The 20210-nt window shown below is 41.5% G+C and overlaps 2 protein-coding genes across 2 annotated transcripts; one reads left to right on the top strand and one right to left on the bottom strand.

Moving 5' to 3' along the window:
- Positions 1 to 273: 273 nt before the first annotated feature.
- On the bottom strand, positions 274 to 20153 carry tdrd9 (tudor domain containing 9; the record flags this gene model as incomplete). Its single annotated transcript, XM_079229179.1, has 35 exons — positions 274 to 372; positions 498 to 570; positions 654 to 772; positions 1368 to 1506; positions 1600 to 1696; positions 2414 to 2523; positions 2606 to 2676; positions 4069 to 4236; positions 4872 to 5129; positions 5225 to 5314; positions 5856 to 6071; positions 6201 to 6312; positions 7054 to 7224; positions 7317 to 7417; positions 7649 to 7756; positions 7891 to 8007; positions 8382 to 8435; positions 8731 to 8775; positions 8858 to 8921; positions 9779 to 9842; positions 9984 to 10146; positions 10904 to 11035; positions 11133 to 11230; positions 11318 to 11422; positions 11524 to 11581; positions 11659 to 11743; positions 11888 to 12004; positions 12094 to 12197; positions 12279 to 12443; positions 12525 to 12605; positions 12862 to 12984; positions 13889 to 14110; positions 14616 to 14683; positions 18531 to 18688; positions 20023 to 20153. 35 exons carry the CDS (start codon positions 20151 to 20153, stop codon positions 274 to 276), a joined length of 4086 nt encoding a protein of 1361 aa, XP_079085305.1.
- On the top strand, positions 16004 to 19175 carry rd3l (RD3 like). The gene is made up of 3 exons (XM_079214284.1): positions 16004 to 16015; positions 16921 to 17262; positions 18343 to 19175. The coding sequence occupies exons 2-3, from the start codon at positions 16940 to 16942 to the stop codon at positions 18692 to 18694; spliced, it is 675 nt and encodes a 224-aa protein (XP_079070410.1). The 5' UTR covers positions 16004 to 16015; positions 16921 to 16939; the 3' UTR covers positions 18695 to 19175.
- Positions 20154 to 20210: the final 57 nt, after the last annotated feature.

Raw genomic sequence — 20210 nt, 5'->3', positions numbered from 1 at the left:
CTGTTACAAAGAGCTATACAGCATCTCATCAATGAGAATCACATTTCTTACTCGCGGAAAATTATTTAAAACAGGGAACAACTACTCCAGTGGTAGCTGCAAACAAACAAAGTAAGGATTGAGGATTTGGCTGTGCTGTTGAAAGCTACAGACCCAGTTAAACTTAAAAAAAAAAAATACTCCTCTGAACAGGATAAAATGAAGCATTAAAAACTTCTTATAGAACATTACAATGGTTCCACTTCAACACAAATGCAAACAGTACAGCTGTTTTTAGCTGTTGAGGAGGGTGACAGGATGCAGCTGGAAGAGAACACATCTGGCTTTTTCTCCACCAGGCTCCACAACGTCCATCTTCAGAGCAGGATCCACCTGCAAGTTTAATACACAAACACTTTAAAACAAGCATTGCTGAAATGTGCTAAAAATGCATGAGTCAGGGCTAATGATCAAATAAAAAGTAATGCAAGATGCAGGATCTTTATCATGTACCAGACCTGGTTCCATTTATCAGATTTCTCGTAGTACACTTGAGTGACAGCTTCCCTTGGCGGTGACTTGGTGAAAAGCCTGCATTACATAATATAAACAGATCAATAACTCCATACACATTGATTTAACTTATTACTCAAGTCTGTGTGTATGCAAGTAACCTTATGAGGCAGTCCCTGCAGTCCTCCTGCAGTTGTTTTATCCTGTCGCGTCCCAGATGCATAGTCCCACTGGGCCCTTCACACACCAGACGGTTTATAGCCACTCGCAAGGCATTTATCTTAAAAAAGAAAAAAGAAAAGAGAAACAAAACACAGAACTTATAATACACAAAATAGAATGCTTCATCATGTAATATAGGCATTAAGTAATCATAGAATAGATTGGTAGTATTTAATAGACAAGAATCATTAGCACACCAGTGCCAATACTACAAGGTACAATATGATCTTGAGTTGCCTGCTTTTATACTACAGTTACATGTTAGATATGTATTACTAGCTGTCAAAATACTGACAATAATACAAATTTAAAAAAAAAACATACCGACAAATCTTATTTAGCTTCCATGAAGAAAATTGTTTCTTTATGGAATAATAATTTAAAAAAAAAGATAATTCCATAAAGCATTTATAAAACATTGCTCCATCTCAGTAATACTTTGGAGAAATGCATTCTAACCACATGTATTTCAAGGACTGCTATCGTTCTTTAGGGAGAAGTGCTGCAGGCCAGACATGCTACAAATCACCCGTCAAACAAAGAGATTCAACCAAAGAGTGACAAAGGATCTGTCAAAAAACAATCTGTATTCCTGCCGACTTCATAGCTGCTGTCGGTCCCAACACAGCAGTCTCTCTGGTGATAGCTGTTACCTCAGTGATGTCTTCTACATCAAATTTGACGTCAAAGGTGAGTTCGATGTCATGCTCGGGAAGGATGCCCTCCTGTGTCTGACTGTTCCAGCCCAAGCCACAGAGGGCGCCAGTGTAGCAGGTCCTCTCTTCATTAGTGCTTCAGAAAATGGGGGGGAAATGCGAACATGGGTATTTTGATCATGCTGCTTTTAAAACGGTGTGCAGTTCTAAATATGTGTGTCTGATTTACCGTAACTCCATGATGGGGGTGAAGAGCATGGTTAGGAGTGCAGGCAGACCAGGGATGTCTGGCATGATGGAGGTATCTTTCAGTAGAATACGTGTCCCTGCAACACAACCACACATTTAAAGCTGCAATAGTTGATTTTGACATTGAAAAGTACAATAAAGGTTTGGCAACCACTGACAATAAGGGCATGTTTTCACATTCAGACACGGTGCAACGATAGCATTCATATGGAGTTGTGTTTTTCGGTCACCTGAGAAAAATATCTCGGTGGGTCTTTAGCCTGTTAGCTGCTGTGTTATGTTCACCAGCTAGTTCCAACTCCATTTGTTTGTATGCTATTTGGTGCTGGGCAGGTAGTATCCAGTGTGTTTATCAAAAGAAAAAGCTGCCTTGTACCAGAATTTTCAACCAAAACAATGAGCTTAAAAGAGACTAAAGCCTTTGACCTACTTTCCGTGCTCAGCGGACATCTTCAAAGAGAGTATTGGCCGTACGGAAGTGTACACAGATCCAAAAATGGAGGGTCTGCATCAGTCTGGTGTTCCTCACATTTTCCAATCCACACTCCATTCCAGTTGGAAGCGGTTTGCCAGGAGTTCAACGCCCTTCAGCTGTCTTTGTCCATTCTATGTAAATGTGGATAACGATGGATCTCCTCACACAACCTCTCAAAACAAGCATCCATTTTGTTATCTTCTTGGCAAACCAGACAGAGGTGCATCCACCTCCAACTGGACTGAAGTTTGGACCGAAATCGGAGCATGTGCAGTCGGACACAAATGGGAGTGTATTCATGAGATGATGTATCTGGTACCTGTAGCGTTGACGGACACAGTCCCAGCGACCAGCATCCTCTGATGTTTGTCTTGAGGGTTTTCATTCAGGGTCAAGGAGTTGATGCTGACTCTCTCTATACTCACGGTCCTGCAGGAGGACACACACATAAGCAATGAGCATCACTCATAACCTGAATGTTAATTTGGCCGTTGTGTACGCAATTGCTTACTTGTAGAAGGTCTTGCGGTTAAAGCTGTGGAAGCTTATCTTATATGGACTGTGTGGTCCATGCAGATTAACCTGTGGTGTTAGAATTAAGGCTGCAGTCAGACACATCACATGACTTCATGCATTGGTTACTGTTGACAATCACCCAGTCATCATTGCATATGTCCCAAGTCTCTTAATTGCATCCAAGTTTGCCTCACTTGTCTTTTCCATGCGAGGAAATGATGAAATGGGTTTTAAGACAAATTAGACGTTCTTTCCTCATTAGAGTCACATGAAGCGAAGTCTGTTTCTGATGACTGCGGCCGCTGATTACAGCTGAAACAGCTGTCAGTCGGCTTTAACAGCTGGAGAGACTTTTGAGGAGTTTTTGTCTGCACAATATCATTTATACGAATAAAGACACAAATATCATCACTGTACCTATATGCTAATAAAGACACAGTTATCATCAATAACAGAGCAGACATGTTTTCTCTGTGTAGCCTGTTATCCGTTTAACAAATTGCAATAAGTATTTATATACAGTGTGTGGTATTTATACTGTGTTCGGTGTCCTACTTATAAGCGCAGGATTGATTTTCACCGGCGGCATGAGTTTGTCTTATTAATTATTTGTTTTGAAATTGGGCTCCTTGATTCAGGGAAAATTTAAATGATATAACTCATCAAACCCGACACTCAGGTAATGATCAGCCTCATGTGCCTGAATGGAAATGACTATAAAGGATGTAAAAAGTCTTTTGCCTCTCCAGCTCTCTGACTTTAAATTGTATCTATGATAAAAGTTATTGGGGGAATAAGAGATCATAAAAAGACAATTCTTTCTAATAAATTAAGGAATGAAGAAAGTTGTTTGTGGTCCTTTTGTTGTTCAGACCTACACAACATAAACAGTATTTTAACCAGATGGTGAATCAGTGAATCAGTAAAATCATTTTTTAATCAAATAACTGATGAACAATGAGGGGAGGTGTCGGCCATTAAAACACTTCCTGCATCCTCGTTCATGGCTCCTCCGAGATCCCTCCTCGCTCCTCAGAGCAAGAAATAAGAGCTTTGGGACGGCCGTCAATATGGCGGCAAAGAACAACTTCCGGTTCAAGCGAGGATTGAGGAGCGAGGAAATGACAAATAAGAGACTTGGGATGTACCCATTGTTCTGCTCACCAGACAGAATGGGTGTGGCTTTGAATGAACACAACAAATGAACTGAAATTGCTCCATCTCCTGGACAAACTGAGAGCAACAGACAGTGCAGACGTGATGCCGTCATCCACATAATACCAAAATATCAGCATCTCAGACACTCAAGTCTGTGTCCAATTTTAAATCCCTCCTCTCTTCATCGATTGTATTTCATTTGTTTTCTTTAGATGTGTAAATCACTTTGTAATATTGTTCTTGAAAATATTCTTAGTACAAACATTATATGAATATTCTGGAAAATGGAGGGCATCTTGCCTTTGTCTTGGATTGGGATGGGCGGGTTTTGGAAAACTGGGCGAGTAGGTCCTCAATGAGCTGCTTTTCCTCTTTCTTACGATCTTTCCAGGAGCTGCTGGCAGAGTTAGGGACGTATGTACCCTTTTCCATGTCTTTGTACAGGGTCATCAGAGCTTCGTGGTTTTGCTGCAAGTGCACACAAAAATAAGACATCTAGACTGAGAAGGGCGCACAGTACTTGAATGGATCTTTATGAATCTGGGCTAGCATGATTTAGATAATTCAATTAAGTTTTTGCCTTAACAACATTCAGTCACCACCCTACAGTACACATATTTTCCTTGTGCATTTTCTTATGTAGCATTATGGGACAACAGACTGCATTTTGTTGCGCAACCCTGTTGTACAACAATGTTGAATATAAATTAACCTTGAATCCTTATCTTTGCTGTATTCTGGCAAATCTATCGGTTGGACATGCAAAGCATTTGGAATGTTGGAAATCAAGTCGAATCCGTTGCCGGTCTGGTTAAAGACGCGTCTGTGGATGTTGTGGTGCTGTCTATTTGTCAGGAAATCTTTGAGGTGAACTGTAACAAATGTTAATCCAGGCTGACCACAGCCACTGCTCTGTCTGAGGAGGAGAATAACAAGCTCAGGCTCCTTTCAAACCTGCAAAGGGAAAGGCTTTGATACTAAAAGGACATATTTAGGTTAAGTATTGCTTTAAGTAGGACATGGCACGATTGATTTATTTCTATATTGCACACGGTCGAAGACATTTCATGTGGAACAACCTGAGCTCCCAACTAGCGCGTCACCTTGGAATCGAAGCTCTCTTCGGCCTTCACAGCATGCTCTTCTTCCACCATAATGTCCATCACGGTGGTGTTTGTTGTCTCATTGGGGATGTGCAGCTGCCCACGAATGACACCATGGAGGATGGAGTACAGCGACACGATGAGTGAACGGCTCTTCACTAGTTTGATGAACCGATCGCGAGCTTGGCTGCTCCACTGGTTCCCCAGGATGATCGACTTGGCTGAAGGATGCATTCCAATAACTTGGAACTCTTTAGCCTGAGACCATGAGTGTTTGTGTTACTGTTAGTTCACAGGTTGGACAGTTGAACAGATAAATGTGCCATAATTCTCTGACCACTTTTTATGGTTACCTGGAATGGGTGAGACAGGAGGTTAGCAGGGAGCTCCCGGAGGCTGCTGCAGGCGACAACTGCGCTATTGCCAAAGTCCAAGAAGAACACCTGCAGGATAACAACATATTCTGCACTCTGGTACATGAAGTAACACCAGCAACTGCTATCACATACTGCTGTTAAGAATGATTTCCCTACTCTGAGGTCAGTTTTTAAACTTATGAGCCAGAATACCTGGAGACAATGGGATGTCTTTAAGATGTTCAAAACACAGACACATGCCAGTTCTGGTCATTTTTTAAACTAAGAATATGAAGAGTAAATAATTTTCCAACAAAATAAGCTTATTTATGTTATCTTATTATGGCCAGGTGGGCCATTTAAAGTATCCGTTTGGTGGCACAGAGGTGAGGGCACTGCCCAAAAAGGCAATATAAAATCCTGAAATTAGTAATTCATCTGAAATAGGCTTCATGATCAGCAACACGAGTGTGAAATACATAATGATAATCCACAATGTCTTTTATGATGGCATGAGCATATAAGAAACAGTTGAAAAGAAGACAGGAGAGAAGTAAAGGAGATTTGTTATGAGGAAAATGGAATTGCTGTAACATCTTAAAAGCCGCAGCTTGTGAGGGATATTCACCTCCACTGTACTGCCACGCATGTGAAGTATCTTGGCGCGGAAGTACATGTTCTGCTCATTGTTCTTCGAATAAGGAGCCAGACATAGCAGGTTGGGGTAGAGCGACACAGTTACAGGGTGCAGCGTACATGAGTTTAACTCTGCTGTCAGGTGGCGCTGCTTCGCCAAGCTGGCTTCATCTGCCTGGAAGCCCCAGAAATGACCAACATCCACCACCTGACGCAGAAATGATGGTTAAGAGAGGATACAACCATTCAAGATTCAAACATTTAAATCAGAAACCCAACAACTAGATATCTCTTTTGAAATGTACCTGTTTGACCAAGTTAAAAGTAAAGCACTGACCTCTGTGATGTTGACCACAAAGAAGGGGTTGGGGGGTAGCTTGTCTGTGTCAATGGCACCGCTCATCATTCCCACTGGGCAGACAGACTGGCTCTGGAAGTCTACAATCACCCTGCACAGAAACAGCACACAAACAACTTTAATGTGTTTACTCAGTACATCACATTATAAGCATAGTTAACATAGTTTCTTGGCAGCTGTTCATAAGCTTTCCAAAATCAAAGATTAACTTGTAAACATAACGTTTAATCAGTTTACTACTGATCACAGCAGTCGATGCAATAGTTTTCCAATATTTTTTGAAAGACAAGGCCGCAAGTATCAGTATTTGGATAGAGACTCTGCATGTTGCTAACAGAAAGGAGTACTTCGGCAGGGTGGATGCTTGTATCCAGTGGAGCATTAAAATAAATGCTGCCTTATAACAAGAATCACAATCTCAAATCTATTTCAGGGTTATCACAACATGCCAACATATTTTTTTTCATGCGGGTGTAATTATAACTGTTAAAGCCAAAGCAATAAGTGAGAATAGTTGGTGAAAATATTATTTTTGGATAGCTAATGTGCAAAGTCACCCCATGTCCTGCCCAGAGGGAGGTAGGAAGAAGCTGGTGCTGGCTGTCTAAAATCTTGTCTCTCTGAGTCCAAGTGATAGCTGGAGTCATGCAGAGCATGAAGATGTCAGATTATATTAAGGCTCAGTGCATGAGCACTGACCACTGGAGCCGGTGGTGCAGAGGGTTGCACTTTCCAAAAAGTAGGACTTTTCAGCCCCCAAAAGAACATTAGTTATTTCTTATTTTTATGCAAACAGAAAGAAGGTTATCATAATGTGTGAAGAGTGCCATACCGTGAAGATTTCATGTGAGTAATGCTTTTACGCCCAGCACAGAGTTCTATCTGATCGGTGGAGAAGACCGGCAGCTCCAGAGGAGCACTCTGCTGTGCTAGGAGGAGGGCAAGAGACACCTCAGGCAGCACCCCAGCACCTTGGGATGTCCTGTAGAACTCCACATATGCTCTGAAAACACACACACACATAATTATCAGTATGCACAATTCAGTGTTGGTTAAATAAAAATGTTAATAATGTGCAACAGTGGCTTTCACTACCTGGTGCTCTCAAAGGAAATTGTTTTGACCTGTCCACACAGGCGGAACAGAGACTGCAGCTGCTTGTAATACAGGAATGGGTATGGAGGAAGGTTCCTCAGCTGAAAACAAAACGTGGTCTGGTGTTATTTTACAATATCACTACAACCTACATAATGTAACAAATACAAACAAATTCAAATTAACTGGATTGTTATTTAATATTAAAATAATCAAATCAAAACACCAGCAACTTAATCATTTGCCACGAATACCAGATGTAGCTTTTTGAGTCAGTATTGGCACAATATTAGATATCCGTACAGCCCTACATTAAACATCATGGGTCTTACCATCACTGTTGTTCTGGGGTTGAAGCCATTCAATTCCCTGGAGGCCAGGTCTTCATCTATTTCTCCCTGGACAAAGTATTTGGGGTAGTGGGCACCAGCAATGACCACCTAAGACAGAGAGGTGCAACCTAAAACAGACTGATATTAAGATGTCGATATATATCTAATATTTGTTTTTTTTAGTGACAACTTGATCTGAAGTGTATAGCTTTATTTACACAATGTGCAGCACTGACTCTAACCTGAAGCATGAACTTCTGCCTGTGTGTGCTGGTGTAATCCAAAGATTGGATGCTTTCCAGCACATGCATGTTGAAATAGGACACACGCTTCTTCAGGTCCTCGTACAGCTCTGCAACCTGGACAGGGGGTTCATTCTGAGGGGGTCTAAGCCATAATATTTTACAGCTCAATTTCAAAATATTATCTTATCAAGACTGGAAGTTTAAGACAAGACATGTTTATCAGTCAACTATGCACCAAAAGACGATGATGATTGCCTAGCTAAAATCTGTAATGGCACTTAAAGGCCCAATTTAAACACTGTCAATAATACCCACCCGCTCCTCTGCTACTGACAGCATTACACCGATTACATAAAGTTTCATTCTTGGTAACACGACTAAAAACAGGATTAATGCCTGTTGTTGACTGTTGGGTCTACGACTATGATGGGTGATGACAAAGACATCCTGTGCTGTGGTTTGATGAACATTCTGCTCCATCGCTTTACCTCCCTGATCCTCTTGATCTGAATGAAGTTCTCTTTTCCCCAGTCCAACTCATCCTAAGAAAAGAAAGCAGCAAAGGTAAAGACTATTTACACTTTAGTGAATAGTTGAAATGTTAACATAGGCAGAGACACTTTTCTCCAACTGAGGTGAAATAAAAACATCTAAATAGGGACAAAACTCATGTATTTTGCCTTGGCAAGGGGTGGCTCTGCACAACAACAGTAGCAGACTATTCTCCTTTTCAATACTTGAAAAGGAGAAAATTGACACTTGAAAATCTATGTTTTATTCTTGTATATGTATGAGTGTTGTTTCAGTGAGCTCAAGTTTGTTTGTGGTTTCCGTCACCTTTGGGTGTCTCAGCTGTCCTTTCTTTTTGGACAAGTGCCATGCCTGACAGTAAAAGACAATAAGGAAGGGTTAAAAAAACAGCCATCAGGCAAATATGTAAATCCATTGAATTCCATCGCATTACCTTGAAGGCATTGACAAAACCTATGGAATCACTTGGTGTGCCACGGGTAAAGGCCAGCTTGCTCCTGGAATGATAAATATTATTCAGTGAACATATAAAAAAAAAAAAAGTATAATACACAGATCCCATATCTGTGTCTGGCCTGCATGTATTCTGATGAAAACATATTGCCGGTTTGTGCTCTGAAGAAAAGGCCCGTTTCCACACAGTGTTATGTCAGCTAGACTTTTTTCCTTTTGCTCCAAACTCCAAACATTTCAGAAAGACGCTGGTGACCTCACTGCAGAAAATGGAGGAGAAGCTTGTTTTTGTCAAGTCTGTCTGTCCTGAGCTTTATATGTCAGACAGACAACCACACAGACCGAAAAGCCCATTTGTGGGAGCAACACTCAATGTTGCTGGTGAGTGCTGTGCTTTCATTGCTGTAGTCTCCGTTAGATTGTCCTCAATGCTCTAACGTTGAGTCTGTCAGTTTGAGCTGATACAACCTCATAAATACAAAAGTATAAGGGAAAGCATCCTCCCTTTGGAGCTCATGGGGAAAAAACGTCATACAAATACTAGCACAAATAGATGATAAAGAGCAAAGGGGCGCTGCTGGTCTATTACTCAACATTGGTTAGAGTGTTAATATAGTATTAAGATATTGTTGTCATAGAAACATAAACAAATTGTCAAAGGAGAACAGTGCATTGATTACTGGATACGCTATGACAGAGACTTTATAACGATGTATAAATACTTTTTTTACACTTGTTCTGTCAAATTTTTTTTTTTTTACTCTTGTCTGTCCAGAGATGGCATTGTCCATCCATCTTTAACCGCTTATTCTGTTCAGGGTCGGGGAGGCTAGACCCAAAAATGATCTACACTGAAAGTCTGGCAGTGTGTGAATCAGTTCAGCAGCTGGATGTGACTCACCTGTGGCCAGCAAGCTGCTGCATGGATGGTATGGCAAAGAAACTCTTCAGAGAGTGCGAGGCAGCTGAGAATAAGATACATTATTACAAAAAAGCACATTATATCATTATTTATAAATTATTTATTTATTTGTTGTATGTCTATTTACAACTGTGAACACGTGCATATGCAGTAACTGGCACCACTAGCATAATGACAGACTGACCTATGATGAGGCACTCATCCAGGCAGCCAAAGATGTGGCCCAGGACAATCATCTTCCCCAGGTACAGGTCAACAGGTAGGTGGGCCAGCACTCGGCCCAGGAACGTTAGCTCGCCATCGTCGTTGTGACCCCTGCCATCACTTTTTGCAGACAGTGCACCCATCTACAAAATGAAACATTCAGCTAGTATCTCCAATCAGCTAAAACCTGAACTCAGACCAACAGTTTGACTTCAAATATTTAAGGTTTTGGACATGAAATTACTGATACTTACATTACTTTTAGAATTCATAGGAACACTGGTTTATTATATTGATCACACTGTATGGTTGTGTATTGCTGAATTGCCCATAAGCCAAAGGCTATCTTGAGATCCTCAGACAGAAATGGCCAAACTGTTTCTAAATCCCCAGCTGGCTGTTTTTTTACTGACACGAATCTTCTGCGATGAAAGTCTAATAATATATCAGGCTCAGATTCAGTAACATCTTTTAAAATGGCCTTTTACATATAACTACTTTTATTCTATCATTTGTGTGCCATTACTACAGTCTATTTTATTCAGTTTGATGCAGTGTTTTTCACTTTGACCAGAGTCCTGGAATGCCTTTGCAGAGCACTTTGTGACTCGGTTTTGAAAGATGGTATAAAAAGGAAACCAAAAAGGTATCATACACTTATTCTACTTTCCCTTCCACACACAAACATACATAACACAACATTGCCCGTACCTACCAGACTTATGCAAAGCAAACACTGGCTGATTCAAAGCCCCTGTTGGAGAACTCCTGTTGTAATACTCAATGACAGATCTGTGTGGTCAGCTGCCAGCTCAAATACATCATTAAAGCCACACATCCATGCATACTAGACTAAACATGAATGGCTCTCTGTGGGAAGAATCATCTATACTTATTTACTTCTTTGAGTTGGAGGACTGTCCTCACTATGTCACCAAGGTTGGGGGGTGAGAGGGCTGTGGAAAGGATGGAGCGGGGATCTCCCATATCCAGCAGCTTAACCTTCAGCATGATGGTGGCCAACGGGGCAAGCTGAGAGGAAAGCAAACAGTATGGCATTGGTTGTCCTATTAGGGTCAAAGCAAAGTTTAAAAAAAAAGAATATCTTGGCAAGTGGACTTTCTCTTACCAGCATCTCAGGGATCATGTAGTCTGGGATTTCATTCCTCCAGAACTCTTTGCTAACAAGACGGTAACAGTAGCCCTTAGACACTCTGCCTGCCCGGCCTGACGGAGAAGAAATAAGTGCAAAAGGACAGAAGTGAGTAGATGCCTACACTTCAGAGGTAAAGTTCTGTGCTGCAAGTATTGTACCTCGACGCTGGTTGCAGTTGGTTTTGGCGGCCCAGTTGAGACGCAGAGACTGGTAATTGGTTTCTTGATCACAGACCATTTGACGGGCAAGGCAGAAATCAATCACTGTGAATAAAAAAAGAACAAATACAGTTACGATTTTATATATACTTTATTACAAACCATAGATTAAGGGAATAGATAAAAGCAAGATGGGGGAAACAAACCATATTTAACGTCTGGAACAGTCACCGAACTCTCCGCAATGTTGGTGGAAAGGATGACCTGTTAAGATGAGGAGATCAACTGTACAGCAGGTAATAAGAACACACTTGAGACAGAATAATAAATATGTTTTTTACCTTCCTGTATCCGGGGACAGGGAACAGAAACACACCATTCTGCTCCTCCAGAGTCACAGAGGAGTGGAGAGGATAAACCTGCAATCTGAACAGCAGCAGCACACTCATCATAACGGTGAAGGTAAACATTCAACATAATGAAAAAGTAAATTATGCCAGCAAACAGACAAATAACACAGGTATTAACTACAGGGTATGATTCAACAAAGAGATAATCTCAAAAGCTCACCTTTTGTGGACCAGTTTGGCCAAGGCCTCCTGCATGTAGCTTATCTCGTGTAAACCAGGAAGGAAAACCAGCACACTGCCCCGCCGTGATGAAGTCATGCCACTTTTTTCTGCTTTGCTGCTCAAACAGAAACACACATGATCATTACTTTATGCGTCTGCTGATTTGTGAAAGCATTCAAGTGTGCGAAAATACTAAGGTCTCACCTGGGATCTTTGCCCTCCATCTCATCAAAGCTCTGGATGAGACTGATGGCAAGATTGTACATCTCCTCTGAAATGCGAGGGTCCTCTGGATAAAGCAACTCATTCTGATAGACACACACAAAATTCACATCTTAGCTATTTGTCTTCAGTACAGAGAACAGTAGCATCAGAAATCATCTTATTACCCTGTATGGAAACAGTGTTTGGAGGTCGTCCAGATAAAACTCCTCAATGGCAAAGGGTGCCCCCTCCACTTCAAAAACATAGGCAGGGATCATTTTGCCACGAATTGGGGTTCCGAAGTAGTCAGCAAACTGTTTGCAGTTAATGGTGGCGGACATAAGGATGATCTGAAAAAACACAGGTCCTATGAGAGTTCAACTGATGCAAAAGGAGAACAGTAGATCGATTTTACTTTATCTTGCAATTACCTTGACATAACATGAGTTGGAATGGAGAAGTTTTCTCAAAACCAGCAGGAGAAAGTCCATATCCTCAGTGCGCTCATGAACCTTGGGCAAAGGCAGAGGAGTAAAATAGCTGTGACCAAATTGTGAAGAATCACTTATTAGATCATAGAACTAAAGGACACCTGAAACTAAACTGAAATTGCGCCTCTAAAACAATGTAAACACTATAACTACATAAAATGAAAAACTTGAATTAAACACTGTAAAATGAGGGAACTGCATTTTTTTCACTATCACCAAAATGTACAATACAGAAGCACGGCTAACAGAGACAATGATCTGCCTCATGTTTATGCACCTCATCTATGAAAATGTGGGAGTACTCTGTGAGACACTTGGCTGAAACCAGTTTTTGCAGCAGCACTCCTGTAGTCATGTAGATGAGTCGTGTGTGCTCAGTTGCCATCTTCTCCAGTCCAACCTAGAATACACATATGCAAAGTTGTAATGATTATTCTGGACACACACACACACACACACACACACACACACACACACACACACACACACACACACACACACACACACACAGGATGTCGTATTAACCGATTTTGCCATAGCTGTGGGAACATACCAGCTATAACAATGTCAGGGGTAACTGACATTTCAGCCTTTTATTTTGGATCTCTAGAAAATGACATGGGAGTAGTTGTACAAGATGAATATTCAAAGAATGCCATTGATAGTGACTAGAAGAGGTTTCCAACATTTTCAACATCATATTCGTTCTTTATCACTTTGTCTATTTCCCTTTTTGTTGAGAAGAGAACTGAGCACATGTTAACCATTAGTGCATCTATAAGACCTTAATAATTGGCTTGCAATATATATTACAAATGGGGAATCCATCATTTATAAAGTATGAAAACCCAATCATGAAACGCATAATAGTCAAGCTTATTAATCAAGAATAAAAATGTAATAACTGTTTATGAATTGCATACTAATGAGTTACTAATGAGTGTTCATGTTGGAACAATGCTTTATAAATTATAAATTAAGTGTTTACTCATGCTTTACTAATGCTAAATAGTGTGTAGTTATTATAGTGTTACCGACAACAGTTATTATTAGAGGTGCCGTTTCAGAACTCCATAAAACACAGCCAGAGATCCTCACAACAGCTTGTTATCACATGTATACAAACACTCTTTAAATTGTGAGAGAGGTGCAATGAGTGCTTTTGGTGCAGGCGTTTTTTCATATCCTTTTTAACTCAACAGACCAAAAAAGTGGTAGGAGCTATGAGCAGATGTACTGGCTCACATATGCATCTGTAATTAACAGTTTAAGTTGATCAGATTCTGTCTAAATGTTGCACTAACCTGATATCCCACCAGACTACCCAGGGTACACTTCCGCTGGGTGGCAACCCATCGGGCAATACTGGAGGCCCCAATTTTGCGTGGTTGGGTGACCACAATGTTGCATGAGGATGTTTTGTCATTGTAGTGGTCCAGAATGTACTGTGGCACCTGGGTGGTCTTGCCACTGCCTGTGGCTCCTTGAATGATCACTACAGAGTTGTTTTCTATGAGGGAAATCAGCTGGAAAAAAGCACATACACACTTATAAAACACAAGCACATTAAATGTGCACAGTAAAAAAAGAAACGTTAACAAAAATAAAAAACTCATTTGGACATTTATATCATATCACATTTAGAAATAGTTAATGAAATTGTAGAGCAGATGGGTGTGCTAAGTTGATTTTTAACCAGAAGTCCACACTTTATAATCTGTAATAAGAAAGTACGGCTTAAATGAGCATGAGCTCCTAACAGTTACACACACACACACAACACATTATTAGACTACAGTACATTTTAGACAGGTACATTTAAAGTTGGCTGTTGTTCTGCAACATGAAATGACATTGAGTTCATCTTAAGCCAACAGTAAAAGCTTAAGTGCACCCATGTCCTAAGGACATAATGGTAATTTCAGAAAAAATCCTTACATGACCAAAAGTAGAAAGTACTGGGGGGAGTAATGGGAGAGTACTTTCAGACCATCAAGCTGCAGGGTTGAGGCTATGCATAGTGTATTTTACCTCCTGTCTGTTTTTTGTTATGGGCAAGCTTGGGTACTTGTAGCTGGCAAGTGGAGGAGGAGCCGGACCTAAGGACACAGAATCGAATGCACAAGAAACAGGGTTAAACCGTTTTGGGCAGAAGGCAGATTCCTCGTATGATGTGAGATCAGAAGAAGCTAAAAAAAAAAAAAAAAAAAAAGGTGTAATACTCACTCCCTCCATCTTCTGGTTTCAATCGCCCTTCATCAGATTTCACATTTTCTGGGCTGCCCTCATCAGGAGAGTCTGGTTGGCTGAAACAAAATTAAAGCAATTTTCAGCAGTTCATACTTTTTTTAGGCTCTATTAACCAATGAATTGCAATAAATTGAAGGCGTTTTATAGCCGTTTCCTCTCAAATTACGAAAGCAAGTAAATTATTTTCAAGGACCATACAGAAAGCTATTTACTTTCCTTCTCCGTACTAATAGGGGATAGAAAACTAGTCCTTCTTACAATAATTGATCACAGTAATGAACAGGTAAAGAATTCAGTGTAACCATTGTTCAGCTTATACCGATTAGTCTCATCTCAGAAAGCCTAACTACCAAACTCCCAAGAAGCATTGTTGTAAAAACATGCAATTATTTAATTACAGAATAACACATGAATGTTGCATGTACTATTAAGGTCTTTCTCAAATTTGAGGCTAAGCTTTAATCAAATAAAAAATGTAAATTCACAATAGGTGACAACGCTGCAGCTTTACCCACATCATTACTAGGTACCATTTGTAACTTTGCACAATTGAGTCTGCCTCCTCTCGTCTTTCCCTCTGGTGAACAAGGCACACAGCACTGTCGGGAGAGCATTCCCAGTTGTCTCTGCCTCTGGCTCTCTCCTCGTGGGGGAAGGATTTTATCGCAACAGCAGGCAAAAACCCTAGTACTAAGAGGAGCTCAAATGCAACACACCCACGGCTTGTGCACACACATGCACTCTCGCTCTCTTCCTTTCTCTCCAATGCACACATTTCGTGCAAGCTTCAAAGCAGCTGACCTTACAACAAAGCTGCACACTGCACAGAGGAGAGTGCGAGTGGGGTGATAGCAGAGGTGACAGCTCTTAGTCAGTAAGCAATGTTTGACTAACTCTCATGGAAAAAAGTCAGCATGACAGGAGCAGTGGGAGGGATAAATAGGGACAAGACAACTATAACACAAGAGGAAAAACACTTTCAACAGCCGAGATATTGGAGGATTGCTGCCGATACACAAGTGCTCCTTTGATTGCATTTGACACAAAGGGACGTAGTCAACAGCAAGTGAAGGAATGACGGTCACATGGACTGACCCACGGAGACAAGGAGCTGGAGGCGGTACTCTGTGAGAAGCTGATCTCGATATCTCACAAAAACATCAGCGGTGCAGTTTTCACCTGTAAGTACAGATCTTTCCTTTCAATTTTCAGCAAGATGTTAGTGTGATAATTTCGTCCTGCACATGCTGGAGGTCTGACAGCTGTTTAAGTACTGGAATTAAATCAAATGAAAAGCTCTGCTTTGCAACCGTACGATGCGTGACGTCACACAAATGGTTTGGGTTCTTTGAGGCCGACCTCTGACCCTGCAGGTGGGGCAATCCATCTGAATCCCAGGTGGAAGCTGTGTTGGATCAGTCTGGGGGAAAAGGCCAAATACTTACACCTGGGACATTGAGTTTGACTTTAACTGAAGGCAATCAGAGCACCAAGCAGGCAGGGAGCTGAGATCAGCTTGGTTACAGGGTGGTCATTTTTCACTGTCAACCATAAAACGTTAATTATAATTAGGGCTACGTAGTTATGGATACAATTAAAATCAACATGTCCTCACTCAGAGAATTAATGTTGCAGTATTCTCACATATTTCTCTGTGGTTTTTGAAGCTGAAAATATCAGGACAAGCGCAATATTTTGTCAGAAATAGGGCAGGATACATTTATTTATTTTTCCTCATCATCAGGAGCAGGAGTATTTGGATTTTAACAAATTTTCCAATCATATTTCATTTTCCACCATTGCCTTTCTCTCTTTCTTTTTGCTGTATCTGCCTTTCAAAATCAGAATCAGAACCGTTTATTGTCAAGTATGTTTCACCTACAAGAAATTTGTCATGGCGGGTGGTGCATTTATGCAGACCATCACATGGTCTAGTGCCATCTTGTCATTTGTAGGTGCAGCCTCTAGAGAAATTAACCCTTGGTTTGAAGCAACAGATATTGCAACATATTCAAATGTGTCAAAACAGTGCTGTGAAGACATCTTGGCATCAAGGTCAGAAATAACACAATTCTTATTTCTTTAGTTTTTCAGGACTGTCTGCTATGACTGCCATGCCCCTTTTCAGCTGGATGAAATGGTCCCATGAAACTAAAGTGCAGGCTCAAGATGAAGTGGCACCTCCAAAGACCTCGGGGCTCATACCCAGTCGCATGTTGATCAGAGAGCTCCTGTGGCATGTGGAGGAGCGAGAGCGGTTGGTGAGGGAACTGGATCGAGAGCATAGGCTGACCCACAGCGCCCTGGGTCTCCATTGGTTTCAAAAGTACCCCAGGTTACGGCCCCTCGTCCCCACGTCAGAGCTACACCAGCTGGAGTTTCTGTGTGCCCAGATTCCACCCATCCACGCAGCCACCGTGCTCTCAAGGTGTTTGGTTGCGGCCATGCCATGCTCCCTCCTCATATTAGTATGCTGGCAACAGTGGCTAGCTGCTACTGCATCAACATGAGGCCTGACAGCAGGCAAAGCAGAGAAGACCCAAAGGGAAAGGGAGGCAGGGCAAGTTGCCAAGAAAGCCATTAAGTGTTACTGTCACAGAGACAGGCGATGTAGGGTGTGAACATGTGAAGGTGAAGGATGCCTTGTAAGGCTCAGCAAAGCCAGACTGCCGGGGGTTTCTACTCATCATCTCCATGTTAGCCATAATGACATAAAAAACATTGTTCTAGATGGTTGAGCACTGTGACCTACTTACTCATTTCCCATTAAATGCTTGGGTCACTACTGTGTGCTTACATAACCACATTACCAAAGAACAACATATTTACTAAGAAATGTGTTATGTTTTACCATTACTAAAAAGCTGTACTGTTGTCCTAAATATGTCATTATTTAAACTACGAGAAACTCCTGGTTCAATTATACAATATTAGAAAGTGCCAATAGAAAACGTGGTACACTTAAGCCTAGTTTATGGTTCTCCGTCAGGTCGACGGCGTATCCTACGCCGTAGCTACGCCGTCGACGCAGACCCCTACGCCGTAGCCTGACGCGCACCTCCAAAAAATCCTAACTACGCGTCGCGTTGACGCAGACCGCAAGCGCTGTGATTGGTCCGCTCAGAACGTAATTTCCGGCAGTTGCTTTTTCCCAGCCTCGACCGGTTTAGTGGTCGTACAGACCACCTCCGCAAACGTCTTCTCTGTCGCCTGCGCTTCAACATTTGCAATACAAGCATTTGCTCTTCAACATTGATGAGCTCCAACTTTAATGCAGCCGCTCCAACTTGGTCGCCATTGTTTACTGTGACCGGAATTCGGCTATAACCCCTGTAACCACACAGCCACACCCCCCTGGCGGCATGGCGGTTAATTGCAGCGCAACACGGTCCCTCGACGCAGAACTTCGAATGCTCAACGACGGCGTCACGTCGACGGCGGAGAACCATAAACTAGGCTTTACTTCAACAAGTGTTTAATGAACCCTATTGGTTGATTCCTTCCTTAGGTTTCGTGAGGTGCTTGCCACTAACAACATTAGGCCCTGGGAGCTGACTTTTGTCTTCAAGCAGGTGCTGAGGGATTTCTTGAGCCAAAAGGAGCATGAAGAGGAGAACTTCTCAGTGCAGGCAGCAGAGCTCCGACCAATGGACGCTTGGACCAGCTGCTACATAATGAAGCAGGGCTTCGTCACACCCATCGTCCCCAACTGTGGAGGCAACGCAAGGGAGGAGATCCCAACAATCTCTGGATATGTGGATCGAGCCATGCGGCACTCCAGCTCGTTCTCAGGGTCCACCAGAGACGGGGACCTTCCAGTTCCTCTCGGGCCCACAGGAACGTACAGCACTACACTGTGAGAGGCCACTCCGTTACAGTTTTAAGGAAAAACGGTTATCGCATCCAAATCATGGAGACGAGATTATTTATATTAAGCTAGTTGCAGATATCATAGCTTGTGACCAAAAACGAAATTAGACTAGATTTCACCGTTTCATTACAATAACTAGTTAGACCCCACCTTTTCAGACCCTACTTAATAGACTGGTTTTCTCTTTTCTAGATTAAAAACCTCAATACGATTTTGTACAGTTGGGCATATATTACAATCGTGTATTGTCAGGTGGCAAGAGTTATGTGAGGGAACAGGATGTGAAGACATGCATGACCAGTCTGTGAATGCGTCTGGAAATACCCAAAAAGCTTTTAACAGTTTAACCAAAGAATTATATTCCTATCCCAGATTTGATTTTTCTATGAACATGTTTTAAAGTATTTAAAGAGGTAATTAAAAATAGAAAAGCAGAGTATGCAAAACGCTGTAAAAAATAAATTAAAGTTTGTGCACTAGATTTTGTGTTGTCTCCTAACTTGTTCCTCAAGCTGTGACCCCCAAGGTTTGACACTGACCGAGGTCATGTCCTCAGTATTTCTTTCTGGGAATTGGAGGTACCTGCATGGCAAATGGTGCATTTTACAGTTAACAAATCTAAATGAAGGGTTTTAATTGATCTCGGTGTTTTTAGACTAAATACATTTAAATTCCAGTACTTTCCTAAATTCCCAGCAGTAGAGAGAAGCCAGGATATAGACCTGCCCCTTTAGCATGTGTTCATTTGAGGGACAATCACTAAAAACGTAGCTTTGGCAATATTAGAAAATATAAAAATAACAAGTTGGCACTTAAACTTTACTGTCAAGTAACTTAGCTAACTTAATGCTAACAGGTCATGATTTAGGAAACCTGACTTTTACTCAGGTCTTAAGGTCAACGTCAATGCGTTCAACGTTAGTGACGTAGTAACATGAGGCAATTTACAGATTTAATCTGCCATTATAAAACTAGAAGCATGTGGGAAGAGACATCTCAATAATACCGTTTAGTTTGCTGACACACGAGTGAAGGTCCTCATTAAGACCCACGCAGTTAGCTTACGTTAATGTAGCATAACTGTCACAAAAAACTCTTCAGAGGACATCTTAAAAAAAATAACCTAGCATTTTGTGTAATAAATCATTTTCAACCAGTGACTGTGGCTAAGGTATAGAAGCGATTCCCGTCTCCGGGAGTCTTTTTCTGTAACTTGCTAGTTGCTAAAACAGCATAGCTAAGGACGCAATCTGTCACGAGGCTACCTTTAAGCTAGGTTAGCTTAACTAGCGTCATGGTTCACCTCCGTCCTCTCACCTGCTCGTCTCTTTCGACGACGCTTCCTCCGACTTTCCTTCAACCGCTTCTTCACTGAGTTTAAGATTCGCAAACGTCGTCCTCGAGGTGAACCAATCCGAAATTTGTTCTGCAGTAAATACTTTCTTCATGTTGTTGGCAATGTTCTCATTTTTCAGTAGTCTCTCACTTAAAAAGCTAACGGTAGC

This window comes from Taurulus bubalis, assembly GCF_910589615.1.
Source record: "Taurulus bubalis genome assembly, chromosome: 1".
In the NCBI taxonomy this organism is placed as follows: Eukaryota; Metazoa; Chordata; class Actinopteri; order Perciformes; family Cottidae; genus Taurulus; species Taurulus bubalis.
Note: the sequence above shows the minus strand (reverse complement) of the source record. Positions and strands in the feature narration are given on the sequence as shown.

Bases quoted from the DNA above. Each gene is read 5' to 3' on its own strand.
- rd3l (XM_079214284.1), top strand. From the start codon at position 16,940: ATGACTGCCATGCCCCTTTTCAGCTGGATGAAATGGTCCCATGAAACT. The intron at 17,263-18,342 runs GTGTTTGGTTGC...TTCCTTCCTTAG, and splicing joins GCAGCCACCGTGCTCTCAAG to GTTTCGTGAGGTGCTTGCCA.